Raw genomic sequence first — 20,432 nt, 5'->3', positions numbered from 1 at the left:
ATTAATTTGGAGGCGTATTTACCCAGCATTGACATTAACCGGATGTCGCCGAATTGGCATTGTCAAGATAAAAATGCGGAAAATAGTATAAATGTTGCAAACTGTAGACTGATTTTATTATTTATGAATAGTATGTTGATCTGCTTTCTACGAGTTCATATTCATGTATTCAATTGTGGAAAGGAAGACATAAAAAGGGCGAGTAGTGACTGGTGCTTGATTAATGTTTAATCTAGTGAAATCTGACATAATATGCACATGTTGTACAAAATGCAGTATGTTAAATATTAGGCTTCTCCAACAAATATTTTTATGATATATTTCAAAACCTATTATAGAACGCTCAATTTTAAAATACGACATAATTTGTAATTATTTCTACAATCTGGATACGTAAATGAAACAACCGTGTATTAATCTCAATATCCATTACTGTTTATTACGTAAAATGCCCGATAACGAACATTCTGTTTATGATATCATGAAATATTGCTTCGTTTTTCAGTGTTTTGTAACAAATGATATTTCTATAAAATGGACTTAGCTGGACCAACGTTATAGCTCAAGTCTTTGATCAGACTCATATACTAAACACTGCAAATTTTAATGTTACTGAATTGTTTTCTTCAAGACTTAAGACCTTTGCAAGCATAGCCGTGGACCAATGTTTACAAACAGACACATCATTGATATATATGCAAAAAGCTACAGAAACATGCTCAGTAGCAAAAATATTAAACATAAATCCGGTTTAGTGGCAATGGGCAAACGACAAAGACATAAAACACAAATTCATAAAACAAGAAACATAGAACAGCACACAACTCTACAAACAGCACAGTGCATAAATACTATATATATATATTTTATAAAACCTAACAATTCTTGATTCTTTAAACCAGTTTATGTGCACAAACCTCACTCTTATCCCAACAATTCTTAATAAAGATAAAAAGCAAAAGATAAACTTCCCATTCGCATTAACTTGAAGGAAACTTATCAATAAAACAAATAATAATAAAAAAACGAAAAGGTAAACCCCAAGTACTTCAATGATAAGAGATCCCAACTCTTAACTGCAGACGGAGGGAAACAATTCAGAGCATCTAATGCAAATACTTTTCAAAGATACGATGCAGTCATCGTTAGAAACCAAAAACATCACACACAGTCTGCCTTATAAAATAAAAGGTTTAAAACTGTGTGATCATAGAGTTTCATAATAAAAAGCATCATTTTACTAAAACTGGGAACAAATAAAGAAAAACATTATTAAAAATAAAAGCGACTAGTATATGCTATTCTATCCTTCCAAATGATTTGAAAACGTAAAATATTTGCAAATGAATTAGCAAATTCTTCATAAAAATCAAAGCACTGAAAGTTTAGTTATAAAAGGATGCTATATTCAACCCAATATTTTGTTTTTATTGACTCTATAACTTTCAAAAACAAATATATGCTTTACACCTTTTACAAAATCTTTGTTATTAATAGTTTAAACACTGAGTGATTACAATACAATTACAGACTGTAAGGTTGCAGTTTTGGGTCGAGACTCAGAATTGAGACTATTTGTAAACATTGCCACAACTCTTTGATCAGTCAGAAGTAGCTGATTACCCTAACACTGTTTTTTATTCTTTTTGGGGGGTACTTTAAAAACGAAGTCGTGCATGGCGTCCAGGAAATTAGAAGACCGGAAGTTCATCTTCATATGAGAAAGCTCGTACTCCCGATGGCTAGAAAGCCGACGGCGCCAGTCATCGGTTCTCGTCTGCAGTTTATACTGGATAACTTGATGAGCTGTGTTGTGTGCAATGTGCTGTAGTAGGGATTTCACTTCATCAAGGAAACCAATCTTGTCTCTGCAAAATAGTTCGATTCATAAGAGTGGTTTTGCGATTCAATTTAAGATAGTTTAACTGAATGGCTCCATGTCGGTTAAATGATCTGGTTTTTATCTAGTGTGTAAAATTGGATCAAACAAAACAGTTTCAATCATTGAAAATACTTCAAAGAATAGCCTCATATCAATATGTAAACTCGTGCTTTGTGTGTGTAGAAATTTGACTACCTTGTTGTTTCTGCATATATACACGTATAAGTATATGATGACTACAGATGACATCGGAAGTTTACAGGTTTTATCAGTTCAATGGATTAAATTAAATGCATCGTTATGCGAACATTTAGAATCATTGTGTCTATGATCCTTTTGCTAGCAGTAGGTATGATTTCATTGAACGTGAATACCACCCAAAATTTAGCTGTCTTACACATTTATCACGTGATCAAACAGTCCAATTTCATGCGCCTCTCTTGCAGTTAGTGTATCGTTGCTCTCAACCAAACGTCTCGCCGTCTCTAATCCAACCTTTTCTGGTAGAAAGTAGGTCCAGTATTCTGACCCGTGCAGGCTCATCGATTTGTATGTTGGAGTCACACATACGCCCTGGAATGCGTTCAACATAACATTCCTTCCACATCAGTATGCATAAATCAATTTATTTTAGACAAGTTATTCAAATCGTGATTTTATATCGGAAATATGAGCCTATGGATGTTATGTCCTAAGGATTTATCGACCGACGGATATAATGTCCTACATATATATTATCTTAAGATAAACAAACTAGGTTTCTTTAAAATAAAATTTCCTTCGGTAATATATTTTGATAAATTGTTGGGTGTTTCTCAAATGAAATATTGGAAATGATATGTATTTTATTAAAATCGTTGTTGATTTACAAATCGTATATGACTTGTCCTCGATCTTTACGAACAACCCAATATAGAAATATTGTTCTAGTAGTTTATTTTCTTAGGGATATAATGACATAGAGATATACCGACCAAAGCGTATTTTGACGCAGGGATATATTGACAAAGATATATTTTTGGTTGCCTCGACTTCCATTGAAAATCATAAACAATTGAGAAGCTATTGTGTCTCAATACCTGGCAATTATTTTTAATAATAACCATTCATTTGCATGATTATTCACTGGTTTCGGGAACGCTTACCGGATGTGCAACAATGAAGTCACACGCTGTTGCTAACATGGCGCCACCCGCACCAGCATTGCCACGCAACACCGCAACAGTCTTCTTATCTTTCATTGTAAACACGGTTTTGATGACATCATTTATCGCGTTGATATTTGCCGATGCAGTTCTCTGTTTATCGCCACTGTTCTGTATAACGCACAGATGGATACCTGAATAGAATAAATCTTACATATCATAAGGTATTTTTATGTCGTAAATTGACTTCGTTTTTTTGAAACTTTGTTCTGATTGGAAGGTGCCAAAATAGCTAATAATTTAAAAAAAAAATACATATCTCTTATCAACACCGTTGTTGTCATATGTTGACATTTTTTCACATGGAGAATGCATTGTGAATATATAGCAGGTATTAGTAAGTATTATTGTAAGATGAGTACCCAAACTTTCGAACCTTGCTACCTTTATTTGTGAACCAGATGATATTTAACCAATATGAGCTAAGGTGCTGCCTTTTCGACCTTGATGTATTATTGCCGGTAACATTATAGTTAACTGTTTACATCAATGGAGGCATACCTTGAGTGAAAAGGTAACATTTGTAATATTATGTTAATGCATCTTGGAAGTCATTGACCATAGTTTAAATAACATGCAGTTTTGCTGCAGTTGACATATGAACTTGTTGACAATTTGATTACCGGCCTGCATGCGCCTTTCTTGAGCAATGAATGATTTGTCAGGTTATCATTTTCTGGTTCACTGGTTCGAATCAACAAAGATACCCAACACAACGGCCAAGAAAGGAAGTAGTCCCTATCATGTGATCCATAGTAGGACTTGAAGCAGCTTCACTGGCATCTAGCCCGTAATTACTGCGGTGAAACAGCACAGTTGAAAGAAATTGAAATTAAAGTGGAATTAATTTTGAATATAATTTCATGTCGGCTAATGATAATTCGTGAGGCCTGATTTTCAAGACGAGCATATTTTCTAAGAAATCTGGTCCCAATTTCTCGAAACTTCTTAAGTCTCTTATAACAGAATTAAGCTAAACCCACTATTTTTGTCTTTCAATATTTTGAGTTTTATTTACTCCTTTAAACGTGTTAATACTTACGCTATGAATTGTCGTTATAATTATCACAATAAACTATTTTTCATTCATGAAAAATCACTATAAGTATGTATTTTGGCTAATTAAAAAAAGCAACTTGAGCCTTTTAAGCTTAAGAAGTTTCGAGAAATTGGGGCCAGATGACCATCCTTTTATTTACTGTAGTCGTACTTAGCCGCCGTTAGATACTGTGATGGGGCTTAACGGTTTAACAAGAACAACGGTTTTAATCGGGTTAAAATATCATGCTTTAATATCTGTATTTATGCTTTTACGTTGAATGTCGTTTCTTGCTCAACCGTCGTCACTGTCGACGTACATTACCAGTGTAAACTACCCATTTTCTAGGCATACAAATGTCACAAATATATATCTATACCAGTAGAGAAAAAGCGCTCCCCTCCCATGAGCGCTACGACCTTGATATGAGGCAAAGCGGCCACATCTAACAGCGTTCTCTGCAGGCGGACGGCCTGGGGCGTGTCCATGGCCCCGTTATAGAAGTCAAAATACACGCTACAAACGTCTCCTTCTTGTACAACCTTTAATACAAGATATATGTTTTTGATCTTGTACTCGGTAAACAAACGAAATCACATTCAAACAGATATTTCAAAGCATGTGCATCTTCTTGAAATAACCAGGAAAAATTTACATCACATATGTTAAATCTTAAGAATTTAGAACGGATTTTCAAAAGAATATGTACCTTAATCTCCTCAAAATCACATGGCTCGCGGTGAGCAGGCAGCTTGACAGGAAGTATGTAAGAGCTGGGAAGCTTAATGCACGGATCGTTGGTGAACTATGAAACAAAGTAAGAGGTTGTTAGTGTATTGCAAGGATCTTTGGTGATATGTAGATAAAAACGTAAGAGCAAGTCAGCATTAGGCACGAATATTGGTTATATGTAGAGGGATGGCTCATAGGTTGCAGCTTCATATAGAGATTCTTGGCGATATGTGGATAAATGAATGGCGAGTTGTTTATCTTTAGGAACGGATCTTTGGAAATATGCGGAGAGAAAAGTAAGTAAAAGCGTGTCAGCTTCAAGCAGAGATCATTGTTGATGTGTGACGACAATTGTGAATAAGGGCGTATCAGCTTCAAGCAGCACGTATCCTTGGTGATGTGTGGCGAACAAGAGCTGTCACAGTATTTGACGAATGCCGCCGATTATGACATTGACCTTTAAAGAATGCCAGTACATCAAAACGGAAAGAAAATAGCAATGAAATGTGTGGATGAAGCAAGGAATGTGTATGAACAAGTGGAATATATATAAACACACTAATACCACTCACTAATGTTTTGAAATACCACATGAGACCCATGCATGGTCACTGTAATATGTCAGTGTTGTTTTGTTTTATGCCAACTAAACAAGAGAGACACATATGGTCAGGAGAAGAACTTAATGCATCGGTCAATGTGTGAGAATACTGGCGTAATCTTTTGGCTGTGAGTGTGTGGCATATTTGAGAAATTGGATGTGTGATCGCATTTTGGTTGAGGATACACTTATGACTGATGGCTGAGGTTTTTTTTATCTGTATCTGGTTTATTTGACCTAACAAGACAGTTTCCAGGTGCACATGTAGATTTCCTGATGTGGGCGAGTTGTACACTGCAATCAAATTAATTGGGTCATTTGATGTCATAAAAAGTTTACAGGTAAGGGTTTGTAGTAAATGGACTTAATCAGAAGCTGTCTAGGTGCATTGAGTAAATGCAGTTATCTTAGCAAGTACAGCAACTCCACCTCCTCTTCCAGTACTTACTCTGAGCTTGTCAGATTAGCAAGTGAATAAGTTAAGTTCAAACTCAGTGGAATCCGCATTGTTTTCACTAACAACACAACAGAAGCATCCCCCATATGCTGAAGAAATCGTAGAACCGTGACATATTTCTGTTGGTTCTGAGACGGTCCATTTCTTTCTGCACACGTGTGCTTATCATAAGTTTTGTAGTGTCAAGGTTGATAATATACAATCCTGCGAGAGTCTTAGGTCTACTTAGTGCTACATAAAATTTCCCACTACCAAAGCGACCATAAAATGACACAACAATATTGTCCATAATAAGATCATGTACCTTATGAATTGTTAGTCTGACCTTGACCTTAGATGTAGGAACCCTGGTCTCGCATGCGACACGCCGTCATGGTATGTCAAACACATGCAACAAGCTATTTTAAAATCTGTCCATACAAGAGAAAGTTACAGCCCGGAAACGGTCACCTATAATCCATGTCCTTATTTGCAACATTCCAAAGCATTCAAATAGTAAGTGTTACCTTGAACTTTGAGGTTGGAACACTGGTCATGCACGCGACACGTCGTCTGAGCAAGTTATTTCAAAATCTGCCCATACATGGGAAAGTTACAGCCCGGACACTATCACATGTCCCCTATTTCCTTATATGAAGCATTCCATAGTATTCAAACACCAATTTGACCTTTGAGGGAGCAACACAGGTCTTGTACGCAACACATCGTCTTTATATGTCGAACACATGAGGCAGATTAAAGGTATAATCTGTCCATACAAGAGAACATTACAGTCCGGACACGACCACCTATACTCTATATACTTATATGCAGTATTCAGTAGTATTCAAACATTAAGTGTGACTTAGATGTAAGAGGTAGGAACACAAGTCTTGCCAAGACACGTATGTCGAACACACGTGGTGAGTTATTTTAAAATATCTCTCTACACGAGAATGTTTCAGCCCGACCACGACCACCTATACTCTATGTCGTTATATGCAGCTTTCCATAGTATTCAAACACTAAGTGTGACCTTGACCTTAAAGGTAGGAACACAGGTCTTCAACGCGACATATTGTCTTTATATGCCGAACACATGTGGCGAGTTATTTTAAAATATGTCCATACAAGAGATAGTTGCAGCCCGGACAGAAAACGTTGAGCTGGACACAGGGACGGTCGGACATACAGATGGACAGACGGATTGCCGGACAGTGCAAATTTAATATGACCACCTTTGGGGTCATACAAAAGTGAGCTAGTCGTTTTCAGCTTCAAGCACGGATCCTTTCTGATGTGTGAAGAAACAAGCGATTATGAGCGTTTCAGTTTCAAGCACGGATCATTTGTGATGTGTGAAAAAACAAGTGATTAAGAGCTTTCAGTTTCAAGCACGGATCATTTGTGATTTGTGAAGATACAAGTAAATAAGAGCGTTTCAGCTTCAAGCACGGATCCTTGGTGATGTGTGAAGATGCAAGTGGGTAAAAGCAATTCAGCACCAAGCACGGATCCTTGGTGATGTTTGAAGATGCAAGTGGGTAAAAGCCTTTCAGATCCATGCACAGATCTGTGATGTGTGAAGAAACAAGTGATTTAGAGCGTTTCAGCTACAAGCACGGATCCTTGGTGATTTGTAAAGAAACAAATAAGTAAGAGCGTTTCAGCTCCAAGCACGGATCCTTGGTGATGTGTGAAGGGACAAGTGGGTAAAAGCATTTCAGCTCCAAGCACGGATCCTTGGTAATGTGTGAAGAGACAAGTGGGTAAAAGCATTTCAGTTTCAAGCATGACTACTTTATGATATGTGAAGAAACAAGTGGATAAAAGCATTTCAGCTTCAAGCACGGATCTTTGGGTATGTGTGAAGAAACAAGTTAAAGCGTTTTAGCTTCGTGCACGGATCCGTGGTGATATACGGAAGAAAAATAAAGTAAACACATATCTACCTAGCAGAAAAAAAAATCAGAGTGCCATGAGAAAACACCATCTATTAATTTCTTATTAACAAGCGCTAAGCGGATTTTACTATTGAAACTTAAAGATAAGGACGTATTCATTATAAGTACATAGCTGAACTACCAGCCTAATCGAAAGACAAAAGCATTCCTGTCGGATGATGCTAAACACAGAATAAATGAGACATGTTCTTATGTGGAGAAAAAATGGAAAGCTTGAAACAACAGGCAAGGATAGTTGTTGAAACAAATGGTCGGGCATGGACGTCGTTAAATACAGGCTTTACATGTTTGCTATTAGATAATTTGAATTGAATTTATGTTGCTCATATTTATGTTCATTACGTAATCTTATTTGCTTATTGTCCTCCTTCTACACTCCAAATTAGCTCTTTACGTATCCTTTACTTCTCACCTGCACCTTACTTATTTTGTCTTAAAATCTTGCTCTCTATTGTTTTTTCTTCTGACTTGCTAATTACTTCCTTATTTTATACTTTAAATTTACTCCTTACTTCCTTATTCTAGATCTGAGTTTATGTCTGATACTTATTGGTATACTCCTTACTTGAATCCTACCTATAACATACTACTTTCTTGTTCACTATATGCCTAATTTGTTTTTTATTCCTTATATACTCCCTATCTGCACCCAACTTCCATATTCTATACCCCGTACTTTCTCCTAACGTCTTAATTCTAAAACCCTTAACTGCTCCTTATTGTTTATGAATATTATGATTTCTAGGTTAAAGACTTACTCCTTTCATTTGACCGATCCAGACACCTGATCTGCCTGCTGCAGAGATCAGAACGGCCCCGTGTTTTGTTGCAACTGGGGTTCCTGTAAAATAGTTATTATTGTAATAATTCAAGATTGTAACTCAATTATTTATAGACACAGATCATTGTTGTCTTTTTCTTCCCGTTACTTTAAAACTGTATTTTACCAGGACAAGAGCTTGACAGTGCGTGCCCGAGAATCTTTGAGCGCCTGCCGGTCTCCACATGAGCGTCAAAGAGTCTCCATTCCTGTGTGTCCCCAAGCAACTCGAGTAGACCAATGGCACCGGGTGAGGTATCGGACATGCGCACCCGTCTCACCACATCTTCCGCTGGTGTATTCCAGTCCACCCTGTAAGTTAAACACAGCTGTTTAAATATTACATCAATAACTGATAGCGGATTGTAACTTTTAATGCTCATTGTTCACACAATACAGCTACATGTAACATTATTATAAAAGTTTTGTCTATATTTACCAGAGATGAACAAAACAGAATAATTAATAACCCAGTTTTGATAAATAGTATAATTCAACCTGCGATCACTATGCTTCATGTTCCTTGTCTCCGTGCAGAGGCCTAAAAGTTCAGGATACGCCGCTTTGTCGAGGGGATCAACATTTTGCGAAAAACGTGAAACCGCATCTAAAGTACACCTCACGGCGGCGTCTGCGACCGCGCCGTTGTAGAGCGAAGATTTGGTACTTCCGCTGGGGACTTGGAATGAGTCGCAGCTCCAGATTGCTCCGCCGTCGATCTCGTCGTTTGCCTCCAGCACCGTGACGCCCCAGTATGGCCGCTCTTGAAGTATGGTCCAATCTATAGAACAGGCTCCGCGGTCCGCTAAAATGAAATAAATATTTATACCAATCTATAAACAATAGTCCTCGTTAAAATAAACCATCCTTCGTATTTGATCAAATCCTTCTAACATGCACCGCTGTCCGCTATCAAACGAAAATATCAAGAAATGACTACGTTAAGTGGTCTCCACTTAAACACGTTTGCATTTTGAAAGCTAGCATCAAAAGAAAGTGCTCTTTCACTCTATGATCTCCCTTAGCAAATTGGCTCATAGCACAGTGTGCTAAGCAGAAACGGCAGTCGGATAAACAAGGCGCATTATATGCATAATACGTAGTTATCTCCCCTTACAACCGTGACATATGATCCAGACTGCCAAGAAGGGACCTATAACTCAGTATGCAAAGGAGGAACGGTGTTCCGATAAATCAGCCGCATTTATCCTCATTCTACGAAAGGATTTCCTGTAATAGTAAGGCTGAATTTATAATATCAAAGGACCTATCTTAAACCACCAATCCTTACCAGCGATGCCAGGGTGCACCACGAGACAAGGTCGGCTGCGGTTCGCATACAACACTTTCGGTATGCGGGTCTTCATGAAGGGGCACACGATAATGTCTGGTTGTAACCGCTGAACTTCCGAAACCATCTCATCACCGTCCGACGTCTCAACTGTGGTCACGTCAACCTAGAAGCACGCATTAAATTGGCATGACGTTATGTAGAATTTATTCAATCCAGGTGAATGAAGGTAGCACACCTCTAATGAAAACATCCACTTGAAACTCAATTTTAATGCTTTAGCCTATGTTGTTAAGCACATGACTACAAATCTGTTGATGGTTTCAAGATGGTGGTTCGTGGTGGTTGAAAAATAAATGCAATAAAGGATTGTTCTTGTCTCTCGGGTGATGTCGTTTTTATCGACAATCCCGAAATAGGGGTAGGGTAATTCAAATTTAAAAACAATTGTTTATTTGACTGTAAATTTCTCTCAAATTTTGTTTTTGTATCCAGGAAATAATACACATTAAGAAATTATCAAGCTGATCATAGTTTGAAATGGTGCCCATTATAGGTGCGCTACCTTAAGCGCCACTATTTGCTTTATATGCCTAGTTTTAAGTAATGTTTGACATGACAATCTCCTACTGTGCATCTTCTGCTAATTACACTGATGTTACAGTGGGGCCCAACTTCTTATTTATTTGTTTATTGGCTCAGGGCCATTAAGGGTCCATTTCTATAATGGAACTTTTAAAACTGCACAGCAGAATATTCAGATCGGAGATCTGATAGGACAATTAGGCATTTAGATTTAGATCAATACACAGACATTATGTACAATACACGGTTGTTGTTACTAGGCCTATAACTGCGATCATGACTGCATATGTTACCCCATGATCTCTCGTTAGCCGATATTAACAGTACATATTTTAAGATCATCACTTCTTTCTAGCTAATTAGTGGTCAAAAAATGTCATAGCATTTATTTGCATAGTGCTTCTTTACTGTTACCAGCAGATATCGATTGGACATTATGAAATAAGCTGGAACGTCCAATCGCTTTAGCATCTGTTTAGGATGGATCGGAGACTGATAATAACAATAAGCGAGTTTTAAACCCTTATGGTAAACGCAAATTGTACTTGATACTATCGTTGATAAAAAAAACTTCGACAAAGGTCAACCACAAATGGCTGTCTAGAAAAGACTTTAATTACCTTGTTTACACATATCAAGTAAAAGGGGCTTGACTTACCCCTGTTTTACGTCACTGAATCAAGTAACTGATTGACAATACCTTTTTGTGGCTTTAGCCTGTAAGATCCTTTAATATGTACCACTTGATGTTTGAATTGAAACAAAAAGATATCATTCCGCTATCAATGTTTTATTCATTTTTCTTAAACCGTAAGTAACGGTTTTAGCCATAAAACATTGATTTTTGGACGGAAATATGCAAATCTGCGATCTGATCTTTTGTCAGCAATCTTTTATCACTGTTTTGCAGATAATTATGCAAAAATTTGCTCTTTCCAAGACAAAAAATATAAAAAGTTGTGAAAACGGTAAATCTGTGAGGGTGCACAGCTTTAAATTATCAACCGCATTTTGAGGTCAAATAGTAAGTTCAACAGATTGACCTGAAGCTTGAAAGGGGATTCTGCGACTTAGTATTCTTGAGATCCTTTTTCTATTTTCTGTCAATATAACATCATTTGTACATCTAAAACCTTAGCAAACAACATGTATCTCTATTTAAACTGTATAAGTACTGTCTTAACATTATTGCAATGACCATAAATAGCTTTACGTATTTTCTCCGTAATAAGTGATCATAGTCCATGTACATATGCATTATTTGTGGAAGTCGTTTACATTGTTTCATTAGTTTAAAAGTGATGAATATTAAAATAGGCAGATTAGCGCCAATTTGTTTAGCAGCGGCTATGTTGGCGTTAATTTAACTACAAGATACGGTATAGAATCCTTCTCGAGCGTCAGATATTAAGAATAATTATTCATCATACAGTAAATTATATTATCATTCGAATTTGATTTATCGAGTAGCAAAACTGCCATTTCATCCAAAGTTTATATACGTGTTTCATTGTTTACTATGTGGAAGGTGAAAAAAAAATCAGGTTCCACGCCTTTCGACCAATTTTGAATTTGAACTACAATTCGGAAAAAAGAACGACAATACAATCGACAATCAAAATATTGTTTGTTCTACTGTAAGTGAGAACAAAATAATCATCAAACCAAATATTGGCTCTACAGTATGTGAACACTAAATATGAAAATAACATTACCAACAATTTTGGTTGTACAGTAGGTAAAATACACAATACAAAAATAATTATATAAAAAATATCTTAATTCTGCACAAGGTGGAATACACAGCACAAACATTATATTACGAAAATAAATGTTTCATCAAAAGGATAAACAAACAATGCAAATGTTTTTATCACCACAATTCCTTGTTTTACAAATTGTCATTCGAACTCACAATACCACTATTATATCACCAACGATCTTGGTTCTATAGTAAACATAACATCACCAACAGCAATACTACTTATTTGCTTCAAAACAAACCTTTCTCTGACGAAGTGCATCCTCAATTCTTCTCGAAAGTGAGTTAACTGTTTGATTTAATGACAAAACCCGCAGATTCTCGTTAATTTTAACGGGTAATACTCCCGGTTTAGGTATTGCAAATTTCATCTTTATTTGTTTTTAAAACAATAATGTAAAATACACAATATTGTAGTCTATTCCAAAAGTGAACGATATTAGGAATATAACACAATACTTAAATACCGTCGCTTTTTATTGAGTAGTCTCGGTTATCTAACATCTTAGGAATATTTCATTAACTAAAGTGGAAAAAAGCACATGCTGTTTGCTAACATTTCAACTCAAACATGGATGTACCTGTTTGATTAGTTATAGATGATTAACCTTAGGACTACTTAATCAATGTTCATGTTTTACTGATGGCGTTTAGATGCACTCAAGCTTAAGTGTACCAATTTTTCATTTGTATTTGTTTAAAGCTAGATGCAATAATCTTTCAAAACGTATACAGGCTTTTAAATGTGCATCAGTTTGATCAGGAAAAACCATTAATTAGCATTTCAATAGCACTTAAATTCGGAATTGAAAATGATCTGGTGAGTCGGTTTTCGTGGCTTCGTATCTTTCAAAAGAACTAATCATATCGTCAATAAGTGAAGGAAAAAAAACTCACATGAAATGAGCAAAGAAATATCAATAACTGATGAATTGCTTAAGTCGTGAGCGAGTACGGGTGATGAAGATTAAAAACTGTACACAAAATATTTTGATAAGATATTATGACAGCATTTTGCTAAAAAGAAAAAAGGTTGCACAATCATTAAAACTTCAGTATGTTTTTACTACAGATTATAGATAAACAGAAAAAAAGCAACATGTACTTCATGTGAAATAACTAAACCTAAATTTGTTAAGAATGATGGGATAAATAAAGGATGTGAAATAGCCATACATAAAGCGATGTTTCCATTACATCCTAAAAAAGATTAACCTTATCTCGATATATATAAATACTGTGGACAACCCAATCCATCGGATAGTGAACAACCAATTAATAATTAAGATGATATATGTGAACAACGCGAGCATTGTTATAATACAAATACAAATAATATTTCATCGTGTGATAGAACTATGATACAAATTAAAGCTGCACTCTTACAGATTTACCAATTTTACAACTTTTTTTATTTTTTGTCTTGGAAATAGCAAATTTTGTGTAAATATCTGCAAACCAATGATATAAGATTGCTGACATAAAATCAGATCGCAGATTTTCATATTTCCGTTCAAAAAGTAATGTTTTATGGCCTAAACCGTTATTAACGGTTTAAGTAAAATGCATAAAACATCAATTTTTGAACTTAAATATAAAAATTTGCGATCTAATTTTTTGTCAGCAGTCTTATTTAACTGCTTTCCATGGATTTTCGCAAAAATTGGCTCGTTCCAAGACAAAAAAATAAAAAAGTTGTCAAACTTTATATCTGTGAGAATGCAGCTTTAAAAAAACTAGTAAGTCAAATTCATTTGGAGGAAGGGTTGTAAATAATTTAGTTGTCAAACTTGCTTTTAATGCAAAATATATATTAGGTCTGCGGTCAAAAAGGAATACAAAATGAAGTCCAACAACGAAAAAAGGACTCTACAACAATGAAAGTAGATTTTTTGGAGTTCGAATGGTCTGATACATTAGCAGATGAATAACACAAACCAGTTAAAAGAAGGTTTTAAAGAAGGCGTGCTATGGTTAGTGGTATTGATGAAATATGTCAAGCAGATTTGGTTAACATTAAGGCATGTTTTATATTGTATCAAATATTTATTAACAATGATTGATGTTTTTAGTAAATATGCTCGGGTAATGCAACTAAAAATAAAACAGGTTCATCTGTCATTAATGCCTTTGATAAAGTAGTTACAGGGTCAATAAATGCAGCAGCCTTTCGGCAATTGCGAATGTTTTCCGATGAACGCGACATCTTTAGATATGTTCGGATCGCGAATAATCGCATGTTAATTAAAAAAATTATTTAGCTTGTATTGTAGTCCACGAAAAATTTAAATCAACTGTTAACCATGTTAGAAAATGTTAATTTATGATATGTCAAATGTATTGTTGTCATAAGCGTTTCAATTGTACGTGAAAGGGCCAGTTTTATTAAAAACCTATATACAAACCAGACCCTTAATATAGAATCACTTCGTACGATATAGCGATCGAAGATTTCTGCGACCGTTTTAATAACGCTTTCGTACATTATTTCGTATGAACACTTCGTACGAAATCTTTCGTACGTAATTACTCTTCAAAAGGAGGAGGAAACAGACGAAAATGTAAACAAGCCGTAGATGCGAGTATACTAAACAAATCATCGTTTTTGTGGATTGATCTGCTTCGCTATTCGAACAATCAAAGGTAGATATTTACTATTTATTTAACAGATATAGCAGGTGGTAACCTTTGTCGAACACGATTGCTACGGCACGGTTTTACCAATTTAAACAGTTGTTTCCTGTGTCACATTGCAATGGTATGACACATTTTGATAATATTTAACTGCATGTATGACTCAATCAGACTTGTACTGTGTATATTATCCGTTAATTTGTTAAAATAATCGCATCCTAAAAGGTATACATACTTGTAAGTACCTTACTATTTCGTTTGATAATACTTTGTTATCTTCGATTGAAAAACTAGGAAGTACATTGTAAAAGCAAAAGAATAGTAAGCGCATGTTTTTTTAACTGTTTCTTTAAAGATATGTAAACACACCCAAATATGTTTTAATATACCATTCTATATACTAGACAGACGACATTTGTCATTGATAAATAGCTAGACTTATTGTCAACTATCTCTACAGTACCCTTTTTTATTGATATGATTTATTAAGTTTTTCATTGTAGGCAATCTTTTGAAAGAAAAGCTCAGTCATCTGAGATGCAGTGTTGCTAGTCTTGAAAAGCCTTGGATATGACTGTATATCTCAGCACATCATTATACGAACTACTGCATAAATAATGCAACAAATTAATCATGGAGTATGATTATTATTATATTTGTTATTGTTAATGGTCCTAGCCATAATTAAACGTTTTTAAAACACATGCAATTGCCTTTAAACATACATGAATGAATCCGCGTCGTATACACTACTGGTTAGCGACCCCTTTTCGGCCGGAAACGGAGGTTTTTCCTGTGTTTCTTTTGACACAAGATAGCTATTGCAATAAAACTTTACACACAGACAGGTTGGCTCTTCCTTAAAAAAACTGTGTTATTTGTTTTTAAAAACAGCAAGGGATTTTGAATATTCCCACGTGCAAAGTTCTCCTATAATTTTGCAAAAATAAGCACCCTACTGTACCAGTTATTTGCCCACCCCATAAATTCGCTGTTCTTACAATGTTTTTCATATATTTCATTCTTAACTATATCTTCAAACGTTTTAATATTATTTGATCAGTCAAGAAACCGTTTTAAACGATAAAATATCAATTTATATAAAAAGTTTACTACCATATATGATTAAAATGACACTTCACCTGTTTTCGGTAAGTCTTCTTTTTGCAGAACATTTAAAAAGCTACTGGGATTCCTTCATTAAACATGATCTACATCATGTATGCTTATTTATAAACTTCCAGTAGTTATATTATAAATAGATAACCTTGAACTCAATGAGCTTACGACTATGAGGCCCGAACCGAGGTAATTTCTGGAAATATATTTCAACGAAAATATAATCGATTTTTTAAATTTATTTGTTCGTTCATTCATTCAATCAATCAATGAATCAATCAATCAATCAATCATTTATTCATTCATTCAATCAAACATTCAATCAAACATTCAGGCATTCATTCATTCATTCATTCATTCATTCAATCAAACATACATACATACATACATACATACATACATACATACATACATACATACATACATACATGCATACATCCATCCATCCATCCATCCATCCATCCATCCATCCATCCATCCATCCATCCATCCATCCATCCATCAATCAATCAATCAATCATTCATTCATTCAATCAATCATTCATTCATTCATTCAATCAAACATCCAGGCATTCAGGCATTGAAGCTTGCATTCGATTAAACAATCTGTGATAAATCCAATCAATTATCGTGAAATCATCAATCGATATTTGGTTGACTAAGTTCACCAATTTAGCTAACCTTAAAATGTACGTGAAGTTAGCGGCCTAGCGGCGTGAAGTTAGCGGTCTAGCAGCTAAGCGGCCTGGCGGCGTGAAGTTAGCGGCCTAGCGGCGTGAAGTTAGCGGCCTAAGGCTAATATGTTGTCTTATTTTAAAGCATGGATACATGCCTTTTCTTCTTAAACAATGATATAGTAACTGTTTATGCACAAAATATTAATTTGAAGCGATTTTCAACAAAAAAAAATCAAAAAAGTCGATCAAACATTTATCCATTTTAAAGCATGCAAACATGCTTGCTCTTCTAAAACAATGCTATGTTTGCTGTTTTTATGCACAAAATATCATTTTGAAGCGATTTTCAACATTTTTCCAAAAAAGTCGATCTAGCGGCGTGAAGTAAGCGGCCTAATATGGTATCTTATTTTAAAGCATGAATACATGCCTTTTCTTCTTAAACAATGATATATTAACTGTTTTTATGCACAAAATATCAATTTGATGCGAGTTTCAACATTTTTCAAAAAAGCTGATCAAACATTTTTTTTGTTTAAAGCATGCAAACATGCCTGCTCTTCTAAAACAACGATCAAGCGGTTCAGCGGCCTAATGATATATTAACTGTTTTTATATTAATTTGCATGCTTTAAAATAGATAAATATTTGATCGATTTTTTGGATATTTTGTGCATAAAAACATTTAATATATCATTGTTTAAGAAGAAAAAGCTTGTATCCATGCTTTAAAATAAGACAACATATTAGGCCGCTAGGCCGCTAACTTCATGCCGCTAGGCCACTAACTTCACCCCGCTAGGCCGCTTACTGCACGCCTCTAGGACGCTAGGCCGCTTACTTCACGTACATAACCTTAAATCATCCATTTAAACAATTTCACTAGAAACAAGTTTAACTTAACAATGAAGATTTAACAATGAACAATTGGAAAAAATACACATATAAAAACATTGTTTTAAAATTAACAATTAAAACAGTATATTGTGTTCCTCTACTCCTCCAGTATTTTTTGTTCCTCACATCTGTGGCATAACAAGTCAGATCCATCCCTCAAACTTCCCGACACCCTTACCATTTCTTCCAAGTTCAAACAGCTGTCGTGGAACCACGTGTTACATATATCACAGCCGTACCAAAATATACCATACCTTTCATCGTGAATGGTTCCTCTCTGGTCGCACATACCACACTCCTACTGTTCAGCTATTATTTTTAAAATATCCTCATTGTCCATTTTCTTTGTTTTTCTGTCTTGTTGTCTCTGCCTTTTTCTTTCTTTCTCTTCTCGTCTAATCTGTTTTGCCTCTTCCTCCCTTTTCCTTTTTTCCACGGCGTTTCTGTTCCTTTCTACAGATTTCATTTTTCTCTCCATTGCCTCTTTTTTTCTTTTTGCAGTTTTCTCTCGGCAATGTCCTGTTTTCTTTTTTCTTTCTCCTCCAGGATGCGTTTTTGTTCAAGTTACCTTTCCTTCAAAATCGAACGGTTCATACTAGTATTAATAATTTGTGTATTTATGTACATACTTAGAACAATATATTCTAATTGTTCTTATATCACTTAAAATATTTCTTCTAAACACTTCTGTAATTAAGTACAGGAACAATATATAGTGCATCCCGTCATAATTTTATTTCACTTTTTTATCAAAAAGCGATGTAAAGTACTATATAAATTTACCTGGAGCTCATTCAACATTTCCTCCCCTGTGAGTATGCGTGCTGACTTTACAGCCTTGCTTTTCCGCCGTTTCGCCTGCATCGGTGGCATTCTAGGGGGTACGAGGATGTGGCCTAAGGATTCGGGTATAAGCCCCTGCGCTACAAGTGGATTTACCCTGAATGCTCCCCAGGTTGGGCACGTCTCCGCCGCTGTCCCAGCTACACCTGGTAAATGAAGGGCTTAATTAATACCACTCTGTCTTTGAAACAATGTTTTTAACAAAGAAAACTATATTCAATGTGAGTACATGCCAAAATATACTATACAATTTTATACACGATTAATGGTAAAAGTATTAGACATTAGTTACCTTGGTTGAAAAGTTGTTCTACTAGTTGAGACCTTGTCGATGGCCATTCTATTGATATGGCACAAACCACTAAGTCTAAACGCTTCTCTGAGTGATGCAGGGCTGGCTTGGTCAATTGCATGGTGCAAAATTATTGGAAATTCCTGCCTTACCCAAAGTAACAGTACTGGCCGTGTACCCAATATTCGTCGCCAGCTTTGAAAAACGAGCTTCAATGGACCAATGACCTGGAACAGAAAATGAATCAATAGCTGAGCAATTATCCAGGTACTATATTCCAGGTAAATAGATAATATGTTTGGTAATATATAAGCATATAAAAATACCTTGACATCCTGTGGTTGCATTATGTGGGTCGTGTGGGCAGGCAGTCCTAGCAACACCACATCATTTTCTATGGCAGCCTTGATCGTGTGCAAATGAACATGCGCATCATGATTGTCCATGATCAACAGGACTGGTCGTACGCTCCAACAGTTTGCGAAGAATATTTTCATAAACCATTTATGGAAGAGGTCTGTGTTAATGAAACCTGACTCACTGACCCCGAACAACCAAGAGTCAGGAATCTAATCCTGATAGTGTCGATGTGGATGTGACCCCTTTAAAGGATAACATGATAAATTATAATCCAGTTAATATGTCATAATATATAAATATACATTTTTGTCGCGTATTATAGCTACAAAATAACACACACGATCTAGTGTGCTGCATGTGGATTCATAACACTGTACATGTAACAACGTACACAGATAATAAAGAAATTCGTACCGGAAATATAACCGAAGGAGGTAACATGTGAACCACTTGCAGACACACATAGATGCGCGGTGATATGTTAATACACCATTGTTTGCTGTCTGTAGGTATGCGCAGCAGTTGGACCTATGACTTTCTGTCGGGAAGTTTCCCGACCAGTCCAGACCGCCTCGTCGCAGTTGAATGTCTAAAACGATCAAGTTTATATGTACACTCATAACTCATATTTATAATACGTCGAGGCGGGGTTTGAATTCACATTTATTGCAAACACTTACAGAAACATGACTGAAATGTTTAAAACAGCATATATAATTATGTCACCTGCTCAGACTTATCGCGAATATCGTAACAACAGTTGCCAATAAATATCGAAAAAGTCGTCATTAGTCTGTTGGGTTGACATCGACTTTCTCGCCTTGTCCAGAGTCTCTGCCCTTTTCTCCGTTATGTCTGGATGGCGAGCGAACATCTGTCGGAAGTACTTGTCCGATGGACAATCCTTCATTTTGAACAATGTAGCCCGGCTTTAATAAAAAACATGCGTAATTTAATTTCAAGGGTGCATGCATGCAACTAGAATATTCGTACTTAAGAATACGTGTACGCAGTCACCGTTATACATGTGATGTTGGTCAAATGAAAGCATTATGCATAGTTAATTAAATTTTCGACCACTGTTATGTACCTGAATCAACAATGATGTCCCGTATGTAACACCTAGCAATGTCTCGTGTATGCGGTAGGCACATGGTTAGCCATATAGATCAGATACGTAACCAAAGCCCGCTCTTCGACATCAGTAAGCATTCTACTTTGACCGGTCTGCGTTCTTTTCTTCTTCTGATCAACGCCATCCCTTAGTGTAGATCTTGGAAGCACCGTACTGTA

The 20,432-nt window shown here is 35.8% G+C and overlaps 2 protein-coding genes across 3 annotated transcripts; both read right to left on the bottom strand.

The window, feature by feature from the left end:
- Window positions 1-590: 590 nt before the first annotated feature.
- Window positions 591-12,923, bottom strand: LOC128244691 (hydrogenase maturation factor HoxX-like). 2 transcript variants are annotated; one of them, XM_052962728.1, is made up of 10 exons: window positions 12,560-12,923; window positions 9,971-10,136; window positions 9,178-9,484; window positions 8,807-8,991; window positions 8,618-8,700; window positions 4,836-4,931; window positions 4,506-4,668; window positions 3,028-3,221; window positions 2,280-2,455; window positions 591-1,868 (listed from the first exon to the last, which is right to left on the bottom strand). In XM_052962728.1, the coding sequence occupies exons 1-10, from the start codon at window positions 12,686-12,688 to the stop codon at window positions 1,625-1,627; spliced, it is 1,743 nt and encodes a 580-aa protein (XP_052818688.1). In that variant the 5' UTR covers window positions 12,689-12,923; the 3' UTR covers window positions 591-1,624. The 2 variants fall into 2 exon arrangements, with proteins under 2 accessions (XP_052818688.1, XP_052818689.1); XM_052962729.1 differs by having other exon boundaries at window positions 12,785-12,900.
- A 5,019-nt stretch (window positions 12,924-17,942) lies between these two features.
- LOC128244499 (uncharacterized) lies at window positions 17,943-20,049 on the bottom strand. Its single transcript, XM_052962500.1, has 5 exons — window positions 19,960-20,049; window positions 19,106-19,348; window positions 18,958-19,006; window positions 18,415-18,633; window positions 17,943-18,184 (listed from the first exon to the last, which is right to left on the bottom strand). The coding sequence occupies exons 1-5, from the start codon at window positions 20,047-20,049 to the stop codon at window positions 17,943-17,945; spliced, it is 843 nt and encodes a 280-aa protein (XP_052818460.1).
- Between the last annotated feature and the right edge of the window lie 383 nt (window positions 20,050-20,432).

This window comes from Mya arenaria, chromosome 8, assembly GCF_026914265.1.
Source record: "Mya arenaria isolate MELC-2E11 chromosome 8, ASM2691426v1".
In the NCBI taxonomy this organism is placed as follows: Eukaryota; Metazoa; Mollusca; class Bivalvia; order Myida; family Myidae; genus Mya; species Mya arenaria.
Note: the sequence above shows the minus strand (reverse complement) of the source record. Positions and strands in the feature narration are given on the sequence as shown.

What these genes read in the sequence shown, in the direction of transcription:
- LOC128244691 (XM_052962728.1), bottom strand. Translation starts at nt 12,688, where the DNA reads ATGAAATTTGCAATACCTAAACCGGGAGTATTACCCGTTAAAATTAAC. An exon ending in ACTGTCAAGCTCTTGTCCTG is followed by an intron (nt 8,701 to 8,806) that starts GTAAAATACAGT and finishes ACTATTTTACAG; the next exon opens with GAACCCCAGTTGCAACAAAA. An exon ending in GGAGCGCTTTTTCTCTACTG is followed by an intron (nt 3,222 to 4,505) that starts GTATAGATATAT and finishes TATTCTATTCAG; the next exon opens with GTATCCATCTGTGCGTTATA.
- LOC128244499 (XM_052962500.1), bottom strand. Translation starts at nt 20,049, where the DNA reads ATGAAGGATTGTCCATCGGACAAGTACTTCCGACAGATGTTCGCTCGC. An exon ending in AAGCTGGCGACGAATATTGG is followed by an intron (nt 18,634 to 18,957) that starts GTACACGGCCAG and finishes TTCATTTACCAG; the next exon opens with GTGTAGCTGGGACAGCGGCG. An exon ending in GCTCCAGGTAAATTTATATA is followed by an intron (nt 18,185 to 18,414) that starts GTACTTTACATC and finishes CGCATCCTGGAG; the next exon opens with GAGAAAGAAAAAAGAAAACA.